General features: G+C 32.4%; 1 protein-coding gene across 1 annotated transcript; it reads right to left on the bottom strand.

Moving 5' to 3' along the window:
* Positions 1 to 73: 73 nt before the first annotated feature.
* On the bottom strand, positions 74 to 17673 carry LOC148627003 (peptidyl-prolyl cis-trans isomerase Fkbp12-like). Its single transcript, XM_088565355.1, has 6 exons — positions 17498 to 17673; positions 9582 to 9629; positions 8801 to 8890; positions 5929 to 5951; positions 4927 to 5000; positions 74 to 2797 (listed from the first exon to the last, which is right to left on the bottom strand). The coding sequence occupies exons 1-6, from the start codon at positions 17532 to 17534 to the stop codon at positions 2743 to 2745; spliced, it is 327 nt and encodes a 108-aa protein (XP_088421481.1). The 5' UTR covers positions 17535 to 17673; the 3' UTR covers positions 74 to 2742.
* Positions 17674 to 18389: the final 716 nt, after the last annotated feature.

An 18389-nucleotide genomic window follows, 5' to 3' on the forward strand; every position in this document is an offset into this window, starting at 1 on the left:
AGTTTAATCCTAGTCTAATGTTAGACAAGACAAAGTTGAGGTGCATAATGTCAACTAAGACATTAAACAACAATCAAAGTAAATATTTTCTTTTATGCATAATATAAATCAAATAAGGCTAAACAAATTGATGAGCTTAACAGTTAAATAATATATCAACAAAGCTTTGTAGATTTCACTGTGGCTGTCATATTTTACGACCAAAGCAAAAAGAGCAAAGTAAAATAGAAACATATTTGACCTCAGTTCAATTTTTACCACTGAAGTTTTGCCATTATAGGATTAATGTATTATAATGAACATTAAGCAAAGGATATTTTCTGTCACAATATCCTGTATATTATAGAATAGTCTGAAAGTCACCCTGAGATTCACATTTTTGTGAAATAGTCTAGACCAAAAATTTCCCAAGTATATTTTATAAATAGAACTGAGAAAAATGCTCACTAAAGCTTTAATAGAAAACGATAAAGATAAATATAGTAATGAACTATTGATACACTTACAATAACAGAATTAATCAGAAAAAAATTTTAAAAAAGAATTGCATTTTTTTATGAATATTGTGACCTTTAAAAAGGTTGAGCAAAAAAAAAAATTGTAAATGATTTTACTAAAACATTTTTATAAAGAAAGTTAAGTGAAAAAGAAACATATCAAGAAAAAGCATCAAAACGTAAAAAGATGAGAAAAAACAGCTGATTAATACAATCAGATGTCAAGGTATGGTGCAGGTATATCACCCGAGGGGTAAGGTAATTATCTTCAGACATCCTCTAAAGGTAAGGTATGAGCCTGGGAATATGGCCCTGGATGTATCACAGGAATACCTGTGAGGAAAAGCCCATAGAATCATTGCAGTGTTAGTGCAGTTAAGTACATGTCCACAAAGAAAAATAGAAATTAAGTTTAGATATGGCTAGATTCAATAAAGCACAAATTATCATTTTTTGGTTAGATAATAGAACTTGTTGCAGTGCCAATGACAACTTCAGGTGCAGATCCAAAATTTCTGGTTAGGTAAGGGGTAGTGTAAACATAATTAAAGTACAGTAGAAGCGAGGCAAGAACATTTTTGTAAAAAATCAAAATATTATTAAAAAAAGAAATCAAAACAAAAAATCTCAATTTTAAGGGTAGTAGGGGCATACATGCCTTTCCTTGAGGTCTATGATAAAATGTTCACGTTTTATTTGTACATAATTTTTTTTAATACATAATCTGTAGGATGTACTGATACCAGGAGACATAATCCTGTAGGATGTACTGATACCAGGAGACATAATCCTGTAGGATGCACCAAAACCAGGAGACAATCCTGTAGGATGTAACGATACCAGAAGACTTAACCCTGCAGGATGTAACGATACCAGGAGACTTAATCCTGTGGAATGTACCGATACAAGGAGAAATAATGCTGTAGGATGTACTGATACCAGGAGACTTGTCACTGTTCTCAATATTCACTGTCAATTTATGTACTAGACATATTGGTATATCAGTGCCCTAAATATGATTACCAGACATTCAAAGAATATTAAGATATCAACAAAGCAGCCATACATATCTCAACTATCATTCTTTAGACCAAATATCTGCCAATATATCTAGGCTTACATAGGTATATTTGATACATTATACTTCAAACAGAAAACAGGGCATAACATCATAAAACATCAAAAACAAAGTGAAATGGATGAAAATGAAAAAAAAAAAGTGAAATGATAATAACATATTCACCAACTTTTGCCATTTGAACATGATAACACTTTGTAATACAACAAGTATAAAGGAAACTTTTTCCTCTATTTGAATGAATTATGAATCTGCTTTTTGTCAAATATATAGAATGAAATATGGGTGTATACACACTCTGTTTTCCTTTAAAGTTTATAATGGAAAGTAAATCAGCTAAAAGAACTATGTAGGAACATAAATCTAAACGTGATAAATGATCTTGGACAAGAAAATTGAGAAATTTTAAATTTGTTAAAGGTTAATGTTATTTCAAGTATTACTATCACTGATCATGTCTCTATATAGACTAGTATACACCAACTTACCTAAACAGGTAGACAAACCCTTCTATCAATGCCCTACACATGTCAATAGTTCAGTGTAAAAAATCTTCAGGAAAAATTGCCATTTCATATTGGGAACTCAGTAAAGCACCAACTTGGGGGAGGGAAAAAAAATCATATCCAGGTTTTTCTAAAAAATATTCTATTTATATCTTTGTAAAAAATTGCTTTAATTAGTCCGCAAAAAAAGATGTACAAAATATTCTATTAAAGGTTCAAGGCCAGTCCTTGGTAATAAAATAGTTGGTGAAACGTTATAGCATTTTCTCCCTTTTTATTGATTTAAAAGTATAATGTGATTTTCTGGAACAAATTCATTTCAATATAAAATGGGTTTTGAATATTCATAAATCTAATGATTATTATGAAGCATTTTTATATAACTTCCGTAGCTTGGATCATATCATGCAGGTCAAGACAGCATAGTAATACCGTCTACAAAGGTTTTTCCATTTTGGCAGTAAAAGGGAGGGAACCAAATTCACAAGTCTACAAAATGCAACAAAATCCATGGCAAGACTTCCAAAGAATAGGTTAAGTTAGTGTGCCTGAACAAAGAAATCTGATCCTTAGCACTGAATACAATAGCCATGATAAACATCTATTGTCAGGATGAGAATCATTTCTTCTTGGTTTATTATGTCTTCCTCAACATTGGAGATCACTGGATGCTTATCAATTCCACTTCAAAAAATAATGTTGAATTTGGTGGTATAGTATAAAAAGTTAAGGCAAATAGGAGTATGTAGTAAGTAGGTAATATTAAAATAATCATGTGTTAGTGCTTACTATGATGGTTACTATGCAAAAAGATGTATATAGTAAATGGTTACTATGGTAATGTTTCATTGATGGTTAGGTAATTACCACTAAGTTGCATTCCCTTTTTAATTTAATTTTATTTTTTATTAGTAAGTTATGACTGGTAAGTTCTTTGGGAAACATGTACCGGTAATACATGGCATGATTGCTGGATGACTGTTAAGTCTTCAGTACAGGGTTTCAGAGAATTACATTGTAAAAGAACTCCAAACATTAATAACTGGAGAGACATTTACTGCTTAATATGCAAAGTTAACTTGATAGTTAACATTTAAAAACTGTACTTTTAGTATGCATTAAATGTACAATTAATGAATTATAATGTGCAATTAAGTGTGAATTAGACAGAGGTATGAATCACAACAGATAAGTTTTTTGCCTGCCAATATAATGCCAGTATAATTTCCCTATACATCATAAACTTTCTATTCAAGGAAAAACATTTTTCATGTAAAACTGCTTATATCAAAATGCAATTCAGTCAAGTTTTAGTTTATTTCATTTGTGGAAATTCTTTGATTAATTTGTATGAAAGAACCAATATATCAACAGAATGTAATCTAGGGACAAAGACCAGACATGGAAAAAACAGACAAAACATAACTAAAACAAGAGGCTCCCAGGAGCCTGAATCACTCACCTGGTTGAATTTTGCCTTTCAAAGACAATAAATTAAACAAGAAGTTGTCCAACAATTTTGACTCAAGAAGTCATTGGTAGGACTTAACATAAGATCTTTTCAACAATTGAAAGTTTCTATCATAGTTTTCAAGTTATTGACTAAATTTTTTCCCTTTCAAGGGCCATAACTCTGACAAGGAGTCTGAAGACTTTTGTAGTCCTAATAATATGGATCATTTCATTTATTGAAAGAATTTGGATAAACCTTAGGTTTTGGAGATACATGTGAAAAACTACTGTCTGACCCCTGTGTTATATTTTTAGTAACGGCTCCCATGCTTTTCGATGAATCAAAAATCCCCACATCAGTTCTATGCAGCATACCCCAAGGAACATTCATACCAAGTTTGGTTTCAATTGGTCAAGTAGCATCAGAGGAGAAGATTTTTTGAAAGAAATAGCATTAAAAATAGACTAATGTAGTCCTAATAATTAGTATCATTTCAGATATTGAAAGAATTTGGCTAAACCTAACGGTTTTGGAGATATATGTGAAAAACTACTGTCTGACCAATATGTTCTATTTTTAGTAACGGCGGTCATGTTTTTTGACGGATCAAAAATCCCCACATCAGTTCTATGCAAGATACACCAAGGAACATTAATACCAAGTTTGGTTTCAATTGATCAAATTATGTCAGAGGAAAAAATCTTAGAAAGAAATAACATTAAAAATAGCAAAAGCCGTTGAAAAAGGGCAATAACTCCAACATGGCTTAATGGATTAAAACCAAAATTTGAACAATGATAGATCTCATCATGCTAAACACTTTTTCCCTGTCAGAATTTAGCTAAACCTAACGATTTTGGATATATATGTGAAAAACTACTGTCTGACCCCTATGTTCTATTTTTAGTAATGGCGGCCATGTTTTTCAACGAATCAATAATCCCCACGTCAGTTCTATGCAGGATACCCCAAGGAACATTCATACCAAGTTTGGTTCTAATTAGTCAAGTAGTTTCAGAGAAGAGTTTTGTATAATTGTTAACGACGACGACGGATGCCAAGTGATGGCAATAGCTCACATGGATTTTGGCGAGGTGAGCTAATAATACATACAAAGAAACTAAAGTAAATGAGCAACTCGGACTCCACAAATAACTTTGTGCATCTGGTCCATGCACCCATTTTTTAGTGGAGTCCGAGTTGTTCACCTGATAGATAGTCTGGTAGTAGGTATTGCTTGAATCATGTTAGTAACTGTTCAGTACTTTTTTTGTTTTTTTGCATTCAATAATGGATTCCAAATTTGAATCTTCTTCCTATCTTTGATAACTGTTCTAATCAACCTTCAAACATATTTTGATAAATAATCAATATAGTAGTATTAAAGGATATACTCCTGGATAACCTTTGGAACCATAAGCATAATCTGAGCTACATGTTAAGTTAGCTATCTCTCCAACACTCATCTAAAAAAGAAAATAACTAGGAATTAGTTATTTGTTTATAAATGGTTAGAGGATGTTCATTAGAACATGTAATCTTACTTAGATATGTCATTCATCATCAGTGCTGGATAGGAAAAAAAACCAGTCTTTCAACATGCTTTAAATTATTAATGAAAGTCTCACAACTTAACACATTTGTGTCCAGTAAGATACCACAAGGTGCTAACACTATTCAAAGGGCTCACAACCTCACACATTTGAGACCAGTGTGATACTGTGAGGTGCTAACATTAAGGTAAAGGCTTGCAACCTCACAGATTTATGGCCAGTGTGATACTGTGAGGTGCTAAAATTAGCGTAAAGACTACTGCACACAATTGTGGCCAGTCTGATTCTGCTAGGTGCTTACACATGGGGAAAGGCTAACAGTCTCACACATTTGTGGCCAGGTTGATTCAATGAGGTGCAAACATTATTCTAAAAGCTCACATTCTCACATATTTGTGGCCAGTGTGATACCATGAGGTGCTTACATTGTTCTTTAGACTCACAACCTTACATATTTGTGGACAGTGTGATACTGTGTGGTGCAAATATCATTTGTAAGGCTCACAACCTTACATATTTGAGGTCAGTGTGATACCATGAGGTGCTAAGCTTACCTCACAACCTCAAACATTTGTGACCAGTGTGATTCTGTGAGGTGCTGACATAAATGGCCAGTGTGTTACTGTGTAGTGCAAAAATATGAGAACTGTGGTAACATGAAAGAATTTGTAGAACAAAAATGACAAAGTACCGGTAATGCTTATATGCTTTTCTCCTAAGAGGACAAAACAAAATTCAGAAAGGGAGATAATAAATGAATTAAACAGTTGTTCAAAATTGATTTGAATGAGAAAACTTTAGAATATTATAAATGTATCTATGAATACCAAAAATAACTCACCTGAGCAACACCTTCATCCCAACCTGCAAATGAAAAAGAAATGAATGCATCAAAGGGCATCCTCCACTTTTACAATATTTTGTTCTTAAAATTTCAAAAATAACAGATTTGTCTGTTAAATACTGTAAACATATTAATAATAAAAAATTCTATCAAGAGGAGATATTCTTGGGTATCAAATCTTTGCAGATTCAAAAATGGATCAGCGTCATATTGTGTGTGAAATAAATTTCTGTTTTTTGTGTTTTCCTGACCACTGCAGAAATACTGTGAAAGTACTATTGTTTGTGGGGTGCCAATTTTTGTGGTTTTTGTGGGTAGGCCAAACCCACATATATGGTTCAAAGGAGAATCCCATTGATGTGTACACTCAAAACCATGAATTAAAAAATCCACTAACCTGTTTCTTCCCTAATCCATGAAAATTGGTATCCAGAAATTAAAATACTTTCACAGCAGAGAAAATTAATATGTTCACAGTAATAAATAGAAAAGGGAACAGATATTGTCAAAAGCAGCAAATGCACCATCATATAACCTCTATAAAAATAGTAAATATTAACCAAGATCACCCAAAGGTCTTCAATAAGTGTAAATATACCTTCAAGTAAGCTCTGAAAGGCCCTGACATCAAAAGTAATAAAATCCAAAGTAACAGAAAGAAGACATCCTTCAAAATAAACTAAATTTCAAATAATGACATGAAGACACATTAATGACCAACATACACCACAGATCTGTACCTGAAAACTGTATGGAAGGGGAGACAACTTAACAATTGTAGCAGAATAAGTTATGAAGAATTAACTGAATAATGCCTTCTTTATGATCTATCTTTTTATCATGCAACTAGGCTTTCTATTGTACAAATACAGAGTGCTAAATAAATCATTTAATACTGTATTTGTATAGTACCGGTGCATGTAGAAAATATTGTCTTCTGTTCATTTTTTTCATGTTGAGCAACACCTAATGCAGAAAAGCCTCCTCAGGCAAAAAAGCCTCCTCGTACATGTAATTTCTACAATCAAAAGATGGCATAAAATAATAAATCATTCACCATCTTTTTCCTGGGTGTATTTTAAGATATCTCACAATAAATGCAGTTGCAGGATAAAAGCTCCGTGTGGACCCTAAAGTGAACTTAAGTCCATTAGTCACACGAGATTTATTCTGCTACAGAAAAAAAAAATTTTAAATTATCAAAAGAATTAAACTTTTTGATTGTAGATTGTATTCTAAAGTGGTAACTCTTAGAAATATTTTCAGATTTTTATCTGAACAGACAAAATATAAATTAATCATGTTAGATTTGAATGTTTGAATATTGGAGTAGCTAACATTGAATATGCAAGCTACTTAAGTTTTTTAACCTATTTTACATCAGCTAGACACTTCAGAAAAATATTAGAACCTTCAACAGAACCTTTACAGAATGCAAAAAGCTTGATTGCTGTTTTATCTACCTTGTTACAGACCTGGCCATATTAAACACTGTTGTTTGTGCAAAAACAGACGATTGTGATATCCAAAAGCCATTTATAGATGTGAACTTTATGGAACCCTCAAAATTGAATGACTTATGTTAGAATGTGCTCAACATTACATATGTAAAAACATTTAAAGCCTTCCTCGTCACACTAAAAGATATGTGCTTGGATGGACCAGTACTGATTTGTTTGTGAAAGAGAGAAAACTGTTATTTTTAGGCCACTTGTGTTATTAACACGTCCCAGATCCCATATGCTTGTGAGTTCTCATATTGAGCTGGAATGACATGAAGTGCAGTACTGAGGATTCCAGATATTAATCAAATTCTTTCGTAATTTGAACTCTTGCTTTATTTACAAACTTTCTAACACTGGTTATTTTCCAGATCAAAATACTTGGAAACACATTGTGAAAACTTCAGTTTTTGACGCATAGTCATACCTTAAGGAATGGATAGCAAGAATGGACAGTAACAGTGATTTTGATATCTTTAGGAACATTTGTCATATGTTACATCCACACCCCACATGTACCTTATTCTTCTGAGATAGACATTTATGTAAATAGGCACACTTTTAAGTATCTAAGTGCTGTTTGACTTGTGTGGTAGACAATAGTTTCATGGGAGCGTTGTGGCAAACTTTTTTGTAACCTGTGTATTCACTCTGTCTGCTCATATGACTATAATATATATCTTTTGATGTGAAATTATACACATTGAACCGATTACTTTTGGTGTTGAATTTGGATGCATGTCAGATTATGAACTGGCCTGTACACTTCCTTTGTCCAATACAGACTATCATCTTGGTGAAATATAGAAAAAAAAATTTCTTGTGACTTGTGTGAAATACATATACAAAGTTTGCTCCCCATTATTACCATTGTCCTACACAAACTAACACTGTACTCAAATGATCTCATCACAATGATTGCTCTTCTCTTTTATTTGTTGTAGATTGATTAAATGAACAGGTACATGTATATATTTTCATGATTCTTTCCTGATGGAGGCAATAAAGAATATATACATGTATATAGATAGATATTCAAATAACATTAGGTCACATGAATATATGTACTTTGACCATAATGGTTTTTGTTTTTATTTACATCAAATATTCAAAATAGCTGTTCCAATATTCAAACATACAAAAATTGATATGACAAACATCCTAATAGGATTTGTTCAACACCTGCTGATATATAACTCTGAAAATACTTTTCAAGTGTGTATGTTGTATATAGCAAAGCCACTGCATTATGAAAAATGACTATTAAAGAATTTTTTTGGGAACATTTATAAAAAATCTCAAGTGGATCATATCTATAATATTGTCATCATGTCCACTTAACTGTATTTCTGATTTCCAAAGCTCACCTTTAATAACCTCTCCATGTCCAATTGTAAATTTGAATGGCTGCCCTCGGTCTCTTGATGAATCAAACTTCAGCCCATTTGCTAGAGTACCTAACAAAAACAAAGAATTACTCCATTATTATCTTGCTCAAGTAATTTGATAAAGCTTGTTCTTTTCAAAAAGTATTTTTTTATTTTCAAAAAATAAAATAGTACCCATGATAGTATTTAAATATCACCGAGATATGTCTCGCCAATTGTACATGGTCACTGATAGTGACTGGAAACAAATGCCTAAAATAGATGTGGTAATGTAATGAAGTGATGCTAATACAACTATACCTTAAATACACCAATGACCTAGCATGAGGTGTTCATGTTAAACTAATATGAAAACTTAATATTAAAACATTAAAAAAAAATTTCAAAGTCAAAAGATTGTGACTGTGTGGGCATATGCATGATGCTAATGCAACTGCATACAAAATATTGTTAACCTAGCACAAGGGTTCATATTACACTAATGTAATCAGATAACTTTACATTAATATCTTTACCTGGACACAGAAGGAAAAGCAATTCTTTGTCTGTGACTTTTGTTGCAGGCAAGACATAAATGTACTTAGGTCAATCACAATTAATTAATTAAATAGCAAGTATCTCCCAGTACTGGGAGAACTAGTCTTCTTTCTATAAGAAAATTTAATCACGTATAAATAAAACAGAACAACAGAAATACAAAATATATTTTTCCCAATTCACAGGGAACAGAAAATGGGAACTCAAAATAAAGAAAACTTACCTACATAATGAACGACGACTATTTGACCTTTCTTTGGATAAGTTTCATCTAAAAGAAAATAAAATAAATCATTAGTAAGTAAAATGCCTCACAACGCTCAGCTTGATATGACTGTAGAGGTTGAATGAACAGTAAACATTTGAGACAGGTAAGGACATAGAAACAACATAACCTGATAGTTTCAGCTCTTAATTTGGGTTTTTAATGACCATAACCCTTTAAGCCTATCCAACTCTTCCTTTTGTGGTATGGAACTCTGTAGTACAATTTCATTAAGATCTACTGGTACACGCTTTTACTCAAGTTTTTCTTAAGAAACCAGAAAAAGGTCCATAATACCTTAAAAAAAATGGTTATTGCCCTTAACAAGACAAATAACATGTCAGAACCATCATACAAGTGTCAGCACATAAATATCTTCTTAAATATGTAAAACCTACAGTGTGGGTCACAAATAAGCTAAAGTACAAATGTATGTACTTAAAGCATATAGTGCTGAAATTCTGTAAAATGCTTGTCTCTGGTTCTCTTTCCCGTTATTCCTTATTAGTAAAAGTTATAACCCTTACAATCACAATCTTTCTTTTATGATGTAGAACCTTGAGTTTTTTTTTTGTCTTTTTCACCCCTATCTACTTAACAGTTCACATCATAAACTGTAATAATCAACAACAGAGTTACAATGGTAGTATAAAACATTGTGGTTCATGATCCATACACTTATCATACTTAAGTTCTTTTAATTCTATTTAAACTTTGCTTGTGTAACAGTAGAGTCTCAAAAGCTTCAGCTGAAAATAGAATTGTGGTTCAAATTTAATTTTATTTAAGTCAATGATTGGACATCAGGAATATGCTATTTTTCCCCCCTTATTTGACCCCTTATGAAGTCACAACTAATCATGTGTTAACTGTACTGTACATATATATTTCAGGTATCAGTCATCCTTAATTAAAGATTAGGATGATATTGATTCTCATTTATGACTGATACTCGCAATACTCAAAAGACATATTATTCATTAATATGCCGACTTTAGAGTACCTTTTAGAAGGATGTGATTGGAAATCCCAGAACCTAGATTAAGCATTGCTTCGGCCCTAACTGCTAAAAATAACACCCTTCCCTTGGTGGTGTAGCAAACTGAAGTATATACAATTTCAAAAGGATCCATTCACTGTACTTAAGTTATTTTCTGGACATTAGGAAAATGTTTGTTTCTAGTTCCTGACAACAAAGCAATACCATTATGCATTGTACATATGGTCACAATTCATTTTTACAGTTGTACAAAATAACTAAGTAAATGAAATATAAGAATATAGTGGCGGATCCAGAGATTTTACGAATGAAAGTTTTAAGTAGGTCAATGAGTGCCAAGCCTACATCAGTTTTCAAAGACCCCGATGTAGCAAAAACATTGTCTACTATAGATGACAAGTATGTTGTCGTACCAGCAGACAAAGCCCAAAACAACACTGTTTTTGTCTGCAAAATGTTTTATATCCAATGTTTATTATCAGAGGTAGATGTAGAAAATAATAGCAGTGATAAGACCTACACTGGGAACAAATTGTGCTCCTTTACTTGCTGACCTATTCCTTCACTCTTATGAGGCTGACTTTATAGCTGATCTGATCAGAAAGAAAGAATATCGTTTGGCTAGATCCTTCAATCTCATTTTCCGCTATATAGATGACGTATTATCTTTAAACAATCCTAATTTCGGGGATTTGATACATCGCATCTACCCAAAAGAACTTGAGATAAAGGATACTACAGACACTGTGAAGTCAGCCTCATATCTTGACCTACACTTAGAAATCGATGGTAAAGGAAAATTATTGACCAAACTTCACGACAAACGTGATGACTTTTCATTCAGAATTGTAAACTTTCCTTTCATCTGTGGCAACATCCCTTCGGCTCCTGCGTATGGAGTGTTCATATCACAACTCATACGTTATGCCAGAGCTTGCCAAAACTATGCAGACTTTTTGTATCGTGCTAGAACTCTAACAAATAGGCTTCTGGAACAGAGTTATGTTGCTACAAGATTGAAGTAATCACTACAGAAGTTTTATGGCCGTTATCATGAACTCGTGGATCATTATGGTGTATCCATCAGCACCATGAAAATTGATTTATTCAATGGGTCATAGTTTTCCTTCCCTTGTTTGTCTACCCCGCACTTGACTTTTTATAAGCAATTCGGCGGTTGTTTCTAGAAAAGCAGAGGACGCTTACCCTACCGCTGCACCTGGTCCATGCTCCCAGTTTTTAGTGGAGTCCGAGTTACTCATTTACTTTTGTTACTTTGTATGTATGATTTTAGTTACTTTATGTTCTTTGTTGTGTATGTCTGTTTTCCATGTCTGGTCTTTGTCCCTGGATTACATTCTTTTGATTACCGCTATAACCTTGGTTCCCTTGATTACTCTTTGAAAAGATGGGTTCTAGCTGGGTTCAAGAAAAAATGGGGAGTTCCAAGCTACCATAATTTTTTGCACATTTTTTGCCCAAATTTTGCATGTAATTAACAACATATTCCAGGAGATTACAGACCCTGTACCCCCTAGATCCACCACTAGAATGTTATTCATTTAAGCATAAAAATCTAATCACCCATTGCTTTCACAAGACAAATACATGTCTGGACCTGTATCACTGTCTTATCTTTGTCAGAGTCTTCAATATGTATATTTACACTAAGCAAATTAAAAAACTACAGAGTAGGTAACAAATTGTCATTTGTAAAGTCCTAACGATGCCATATACTGCTGAAAAATTGGCTAAGTTCAACATGCTAAAATGTATGAAAAAATTAATCTAATTTCTCTATAAAATGAGGTACACACCTTCAATATTAATGCAAAAACTGCAAAGTTTGAATAATATTAGTTCAACACCTTCTGAGTTACAGATTTCACAAATTAGGTACCATTCACAGCATGAAAAAGTTCAACAAGCTAAAAATGTAGGAAAAAATTAATCAAATTTCTCAAAAATAGGAGGTGCTCATCTTCTATATACATAGTTTGAATAATATTGGTTCAATACTTTTTGAGTTACAGATTCCACAAATTAGGTACCATTCACAGCATAAAAAAGTTCAACAAGCTAAAAATGTAGGAAAAAATTAATCAAATTTCTCAAAAATAGGAGGTGCTCATCTTCTATATACATAGTTTGAATAATATTGGTTCAATACTTTTTGAGTTACAGATACACAAAGTAGGTGCCGCTAAGTGTGATGGATGGAATGACGAAGAGGAGTATCTTCTAGACCTGCTGTCACTGTTGATGAGGCAGGTAAAAAGAAGACATTGGGCCACGTTCAATTTTTGATTAAGTTTGTTATTCTTGAGATTTCCCTAGTTACTGGTAAATGTCTTTTCCAAAATGTGTAGGATGCTTATTTCTTGCCTTATAAGTTTTAATGAAGAAGGTACACAGGAAAACACCAATTGAAAAATGTTTCAATAGCATTTCAAATTGGGATTCGATAAGGAGAAATCTTAAGCTGCAAAAAGTGAAGAAATTTCTTCTGCAGAAAGAGACAGGGGCTAAGAAATAAAAATAAAACAACAGAAAACATTGTTATAAAGGCCCTGTAATCTGAAATAAGTCATTGTTTTGGGGGTATTCATGCAGTCTATATAGGGTTGCTTTAAGCAATTATAAGATGGAACTGAATTCTGTATTAAATATACATGTATATAATTCTGGTTCCAAGATTAAAAATCTAGTTTTTTTAAAAGTTCCTTCAAGCATGTTTTTTTTTCAAGGTTTAAACCCCACTTGAAACCTTTAATACATAATTCTAGTTCCAGGGTTCCAATAAATCTACTTAATATTTCTAACAAGATTGTTACATGTAGCAATATGTCAGCTGCAACTGATAAAGATTCCAAGTTGTCCATGTCCTATAACTCCTTAGTGCAAGATGTAGTATGCATGTGAACACCTAACTAATAATATAACTAATATATATATATATCAATCTAAATACAATTCCACATAGTTTGTGCCTTATTTTTAACGGCTTCACTGACGAACTTGGAGACAATTTTCATATCAACACTGAGTAAAAGTTTTTAGTTTTTGTTCATCTAGTAGCGTGGTCAAGTCACATTTGTTTCGGGCTTCAAATAGTGAAATCGTTTTTGCTCTGTCATCGGAGTACTTTGGGCAATGTCACAGAAAGGTTTTTCATCTTCTACAATGTATTACGTGTAAGTTATACATTTTAAAAAGTCGTCTATCAGCCAGCACACCCCTATAATAACCTTTTTCTATTTCCAGAGGGAACACTCCACATCTAATTTAAGCTATTTGTGATCTGTCCTTTTCAGGCATGTTTGTTTTAACATATGGTTGCACACAAAATGTGTCACTTATGTCCTTATAAGCTTGTAGCTTTGGCATACCCATGACACTTTCTCCCCATATAATTTGATGCTTCTGCATTGAAAGTACTATAACAAACTTTGCAGGAAAATTAGTGCTGATTCCATCTGAGTTATTTGCCATGAACTGTTCTTCTAGACCACATTCAGTCATAATATTCTTAACACCAAATATAGAAAGAATCTGACGACTGGTTTCTAAGAAGATGTGGCAACAAGGTCTTCCATAATTGAGAAATGTTGGAAGTCCCATAACTACTACAAAATTCGTTAAATCAAAATGGGGATGTAGTTTGAACATCTAAACTTCATAACCGGTCTTCATGACAAACATTTTGATTCACAGGCACATAACATATTTTGGAAAATTTTGTACAGAGAAAGGCCCACAAGCATTTTTATAAGCCCTGTTCTTTAGAGTTTATCTTTAAGAATGAATAACAATAAATCCACATGTTTTGTTCCATCCAGTATCAGGAGAGTTGTATCTCTCACATCTTGGTTAAATGACTCCAGCAAAATTACAAGAAACAAAATGACAGTGTAGTGCACACCTACACTTCATAATTTATGCATCATACCAAATATCTAAAGAATCACACCAGCTGTTTAGTCCCATAACTCTAACAAACAATAATTGTAATAATTTAACATGACCTTTATTTTGTCATATTCAACAAAAAATCAAAATTTGAAAAGAATCTGCCAAATACTTTTAAGGGGACCACCTTTAGATTCTTCATGGTTTGAGGGAACGAAGGTGGACTCAGAACCCTGACTTGGGAGGATGCTTGGTTGGGGGGGGGGAGGGGGGGGCGGGAGCCTGACAGGTTTTAAAAATAAATATTCTGTCTCTGCTTATGTATGAAATAAATAGTCTGGCCTCATCATAGTCTGACTTTGCAACTTGATAGAAAATGAATATTCTGACCTTGGCTTGTTTATTGAAAATTAATATTCTCACCTCCACAAAACCTTTCCAAAAAATTGGCTTGCTATGCTTGCCATAGTTTCATAAATAAGAAAAATATACATGTTTAAATATCAAATACAGTGGATTCCTCTTAATCTCATACCCAATTTGTCAGAAAAAAATATGCAATTAACAGGATTATGCTATTATCAGGAATGTTTAATTTGGTATGGTCACCACAGGTGTAATGATCTTATTCTCCTATAAATCTTCCTGTTCCTATATAAACAATTCTACGGCATTGATTTAACCAACATATGTAATTACAAACAAAGAAATAAAGTTATATGGCTTTTTGACTAAATTTACTATAAAAACATTATATCAAACAGTTGAATTAGCAGCACCTTTGACTAATTGTTATAAATACATTGTTATGGCCAGTAAGTGTCAATTTTTACAACATTTTGGGAAAAACATGCAATAAACACAAATGTCCGTTTAGACCTATGCAATAAACAGGAATTTTTAACATGGAAGAGATGGGAAATGATTTGGTTCTTGAAAATGCTATGCAATTTTACAGGAATATGCAATAATCAGGTATGCAATTAAGTGGAATCCCCTGTAAATAAATGACTTTACTAGGGTAATGTGAAATTGAATATTGCAATTGTAGATTTCACTCATATACACAGATATGCGAATCTGTCCCCTAAAAAGTCCCTTGCAACATTTTCTGCTTTATTTGGGACATATTTCAGCTGACATATATGCCACCTGTTGGATATAGTAGAGACTATGTCTTGTACTATGGAGAATGAACTTCATTTAATGATGTCTTTAATAATAAATGTAAATAATAATAATAATCAAGTCAAGGTTATGATGAAAATAAATAATCTGACTTGCACCAGGCTGGAAATAAAATTTCTAACCTGAAAAAATTTACTAAGCCCCCCTAAGAATTTAATGGCCATCCCCCAACAATTTTTTTCTTATGGGAAATTGGTAAAAAAGTTCATTACTCAACAACAACAAAAAAAGGAGTTTTACCAAAATGTTACAGACTTTCAGGCAATTATGACAAACAACTATATATTGTTTGAAGTGATATCCAATATGTCAATTCTAAAATACATGGGATTTATTGGGTTCTCAAATTACATGTATGGTGTGAGGGATGGACAGAAGGATGATATACATTGTACATACATGTATTCATATCACAATATATTGTACCACCTGTATTTGACAGGCATATAACACCAGTGAATTATTTATGTGAATACATAAATATTAATACATCTTTACAAATAAAACTTTTCAATCACACTTTTTGAGTGTATAAGAAAAATCATGTGTGTATCTAATTGCATTTACACTTCTCAATTTCCCCCCTATACTATCTATACTAAGTTAAAAGCATAATAAGCCTTCAACAATATTCAACTTTTTTGTGTCACAAAAACACACTTCTACAATAATTTAAAGTTACACATTTAATACCTTTTGAAAACAGAAAAATGGTCCGACAAGAGATATAAAAAAATATACATAATTTCAAGGACTTGGAATGAATTGAAATGCATTTGCATATCCAGTTATTAGTCAATAGAGGGGGCCATGTGTCATTTATCACATTCCTACAGTGTTCTAGGATTCCTATTTCCCGTTACCCGGGGCAAGTGAAATTTTGGTCAAGGAAAGTTAAGTACTTAGTTACACTTTCCCATGGCAAGTTGAAAACTTCACATGCTGTAAGGATTTGTTTTGTTAGGAAAGCAGTCATTGACTGTGGGAAAGTTGATTTTATATGGATTTTTCCCGAGGAAACCTCAATTTCTGAAAAATCCTAGAACACTGTCCTACAGAAAATGTCCCTTAAAAGTCACAAATTTATGTTAAAGAATGGCCCATTGAAATTCTAAAGATCTGTAAGAATGGCTCATTCTCAACATTTTTAATCCCAACCATTACATAAATGTATCTCAGGCAATTTTCATAATTTAATACTCTATGATAATAAATATTTTGAAAAAAAAAAAGATGGGTATGGGTACAAGTTACACATTTTGTACTGAATTACTTGCAGGCAAGAACTGCTTCTTGACCATTATATATACCGGAACACAGTTTTTATTTAAAAACACCACTTATAACTATAGTAGGGGCATGTAGTAATGTACTTTAGCATCATTTATATGAGCAGTCTTATTTAAATACGAACCTAGAAGAAGCTTCTCTTGTAAAGAAAAGATTATAGAAATACTTATATTCTACCACAGGTTGGATTCAAGCCCCTGTGATTATATCTTTATCATTTTAGAAATATGTATATTCTATTGCAGGAAGGTTTTAAGCTCCTGAGTCCTGTGATTCTATCTCTAATAATTCTTCCTATTTACAGCTGAAAAGAATTTATATTTATAGAAATATGTATATTCTATCACTGGAAGATTTCAAGTTCCTGTGATTCTATCTCTATTATTTTAGAAATATATATTATATTCTACCACAAGAAGTTTTCAAGCTATTCCATAGATCTATAAGAATTTTTTCCCATTTACGGCTGAAAAGAATTTATATTTACTGTCACCCGGTTTAATGATCACTACTTTGACACCCATGTCTCCTCTTTTTGTTCGCAGTTTGCTGTAAATTAAGAGACAATCAGGACTATGCCCAATATCTTATAATTTGTTTTCAGTTTCTTCTGCAACTTGTTTTCCCTTGTGGTACTTGGTTATTGTGATTCTATTACCGACTTCCTGTTCCTGCCGGTCTCACTAATTACCGACAAGAAGCGACAGGAAGTTTGAATTAGCGACAAGAAACTAAAAAATACCCACAAGAAGAGAGAGACTATTTATTTGCGGTTTGAATAATAAAAAGATGAAAAAATAAAAAAAAAATAATTGTAAGAAGTTACAAATCCCTGGTTATATTAAAAAAAATGTACATGCAAAGTTGATAAAAACAGAGACATTAATACACGTTAATGTCTCTGGTAAAAATTTGCCATATAAGGTTTTAAAATTTCGAGAAACTAATATTAATCAAATATATCATTTTAAATGACATTTTAAAATATAATAAAGAAATAAATTGTTGAAAAGGGTCCAAAATAACATAATTTGCAAAGATTAGACTTTAAAAGTGCTGTGTTTAATATGTTTAACATCACCAGAAGATAAAATTTACATTGAATATTTCGGATGCCTGATATCCGTCTTCGGCATAAAAGTCATAAAAAACACATATTTGAAATTATTCTTAAAAAATGCAGATATATCAGGATTCTAGATCATTCTAAATTCCGATAGATTTGTATATTTACGCATATCAGCCAATCGGATTAATTAAGTTATGACATTCATCTACGTGCCAGTCAACAAAGTTTTAATCACTGGTGGCACGTGGGTTTTCCCCGGCACGTGGGTCACTAAATTGTTAATTCAGGTAGTTATGATATAAATTACCCA

The sequence above is a fragment of the Perna viridis genome, chromosome 1 (assembly GCF_037379345.1).
Source record: "Perna viridis isolate PV_CMFRI_1.1 ecotype Kerala chromosome 1, ASM3737934v1, whole genome shotgun sequence".
NCBI lineage: Eukaryota > Metazoa > Mollusca > Bivalvia > Mytilida > Mytilidae > Perna > Perna viridis.

Excerpts from the sequence above, each read along its gene's own strand:
- LOC148627003 (XM_088565355.1), bottom strand. The coding sequence starts at position 17,534 with ATGGGTGTCAAAGTAGTGATCATTAAACCGGGTGACA. Across the intron at positions 8,891-9,581 it reads AGTCGTCGTTCATTATGTAG|GTACTCTAGCAAATGGGCTG; the intron begins GTAAGTTTTCTT and ends TGTTTTTGTTAG. Across the intron at positions 5,952-8,800 it reads ACATGGAGAGGTTATTAAAG|GTTGGGATGAAGGTGTTGCT; the intron begins GTGAGCTTTGGA and ends TTTCATTTGCAG.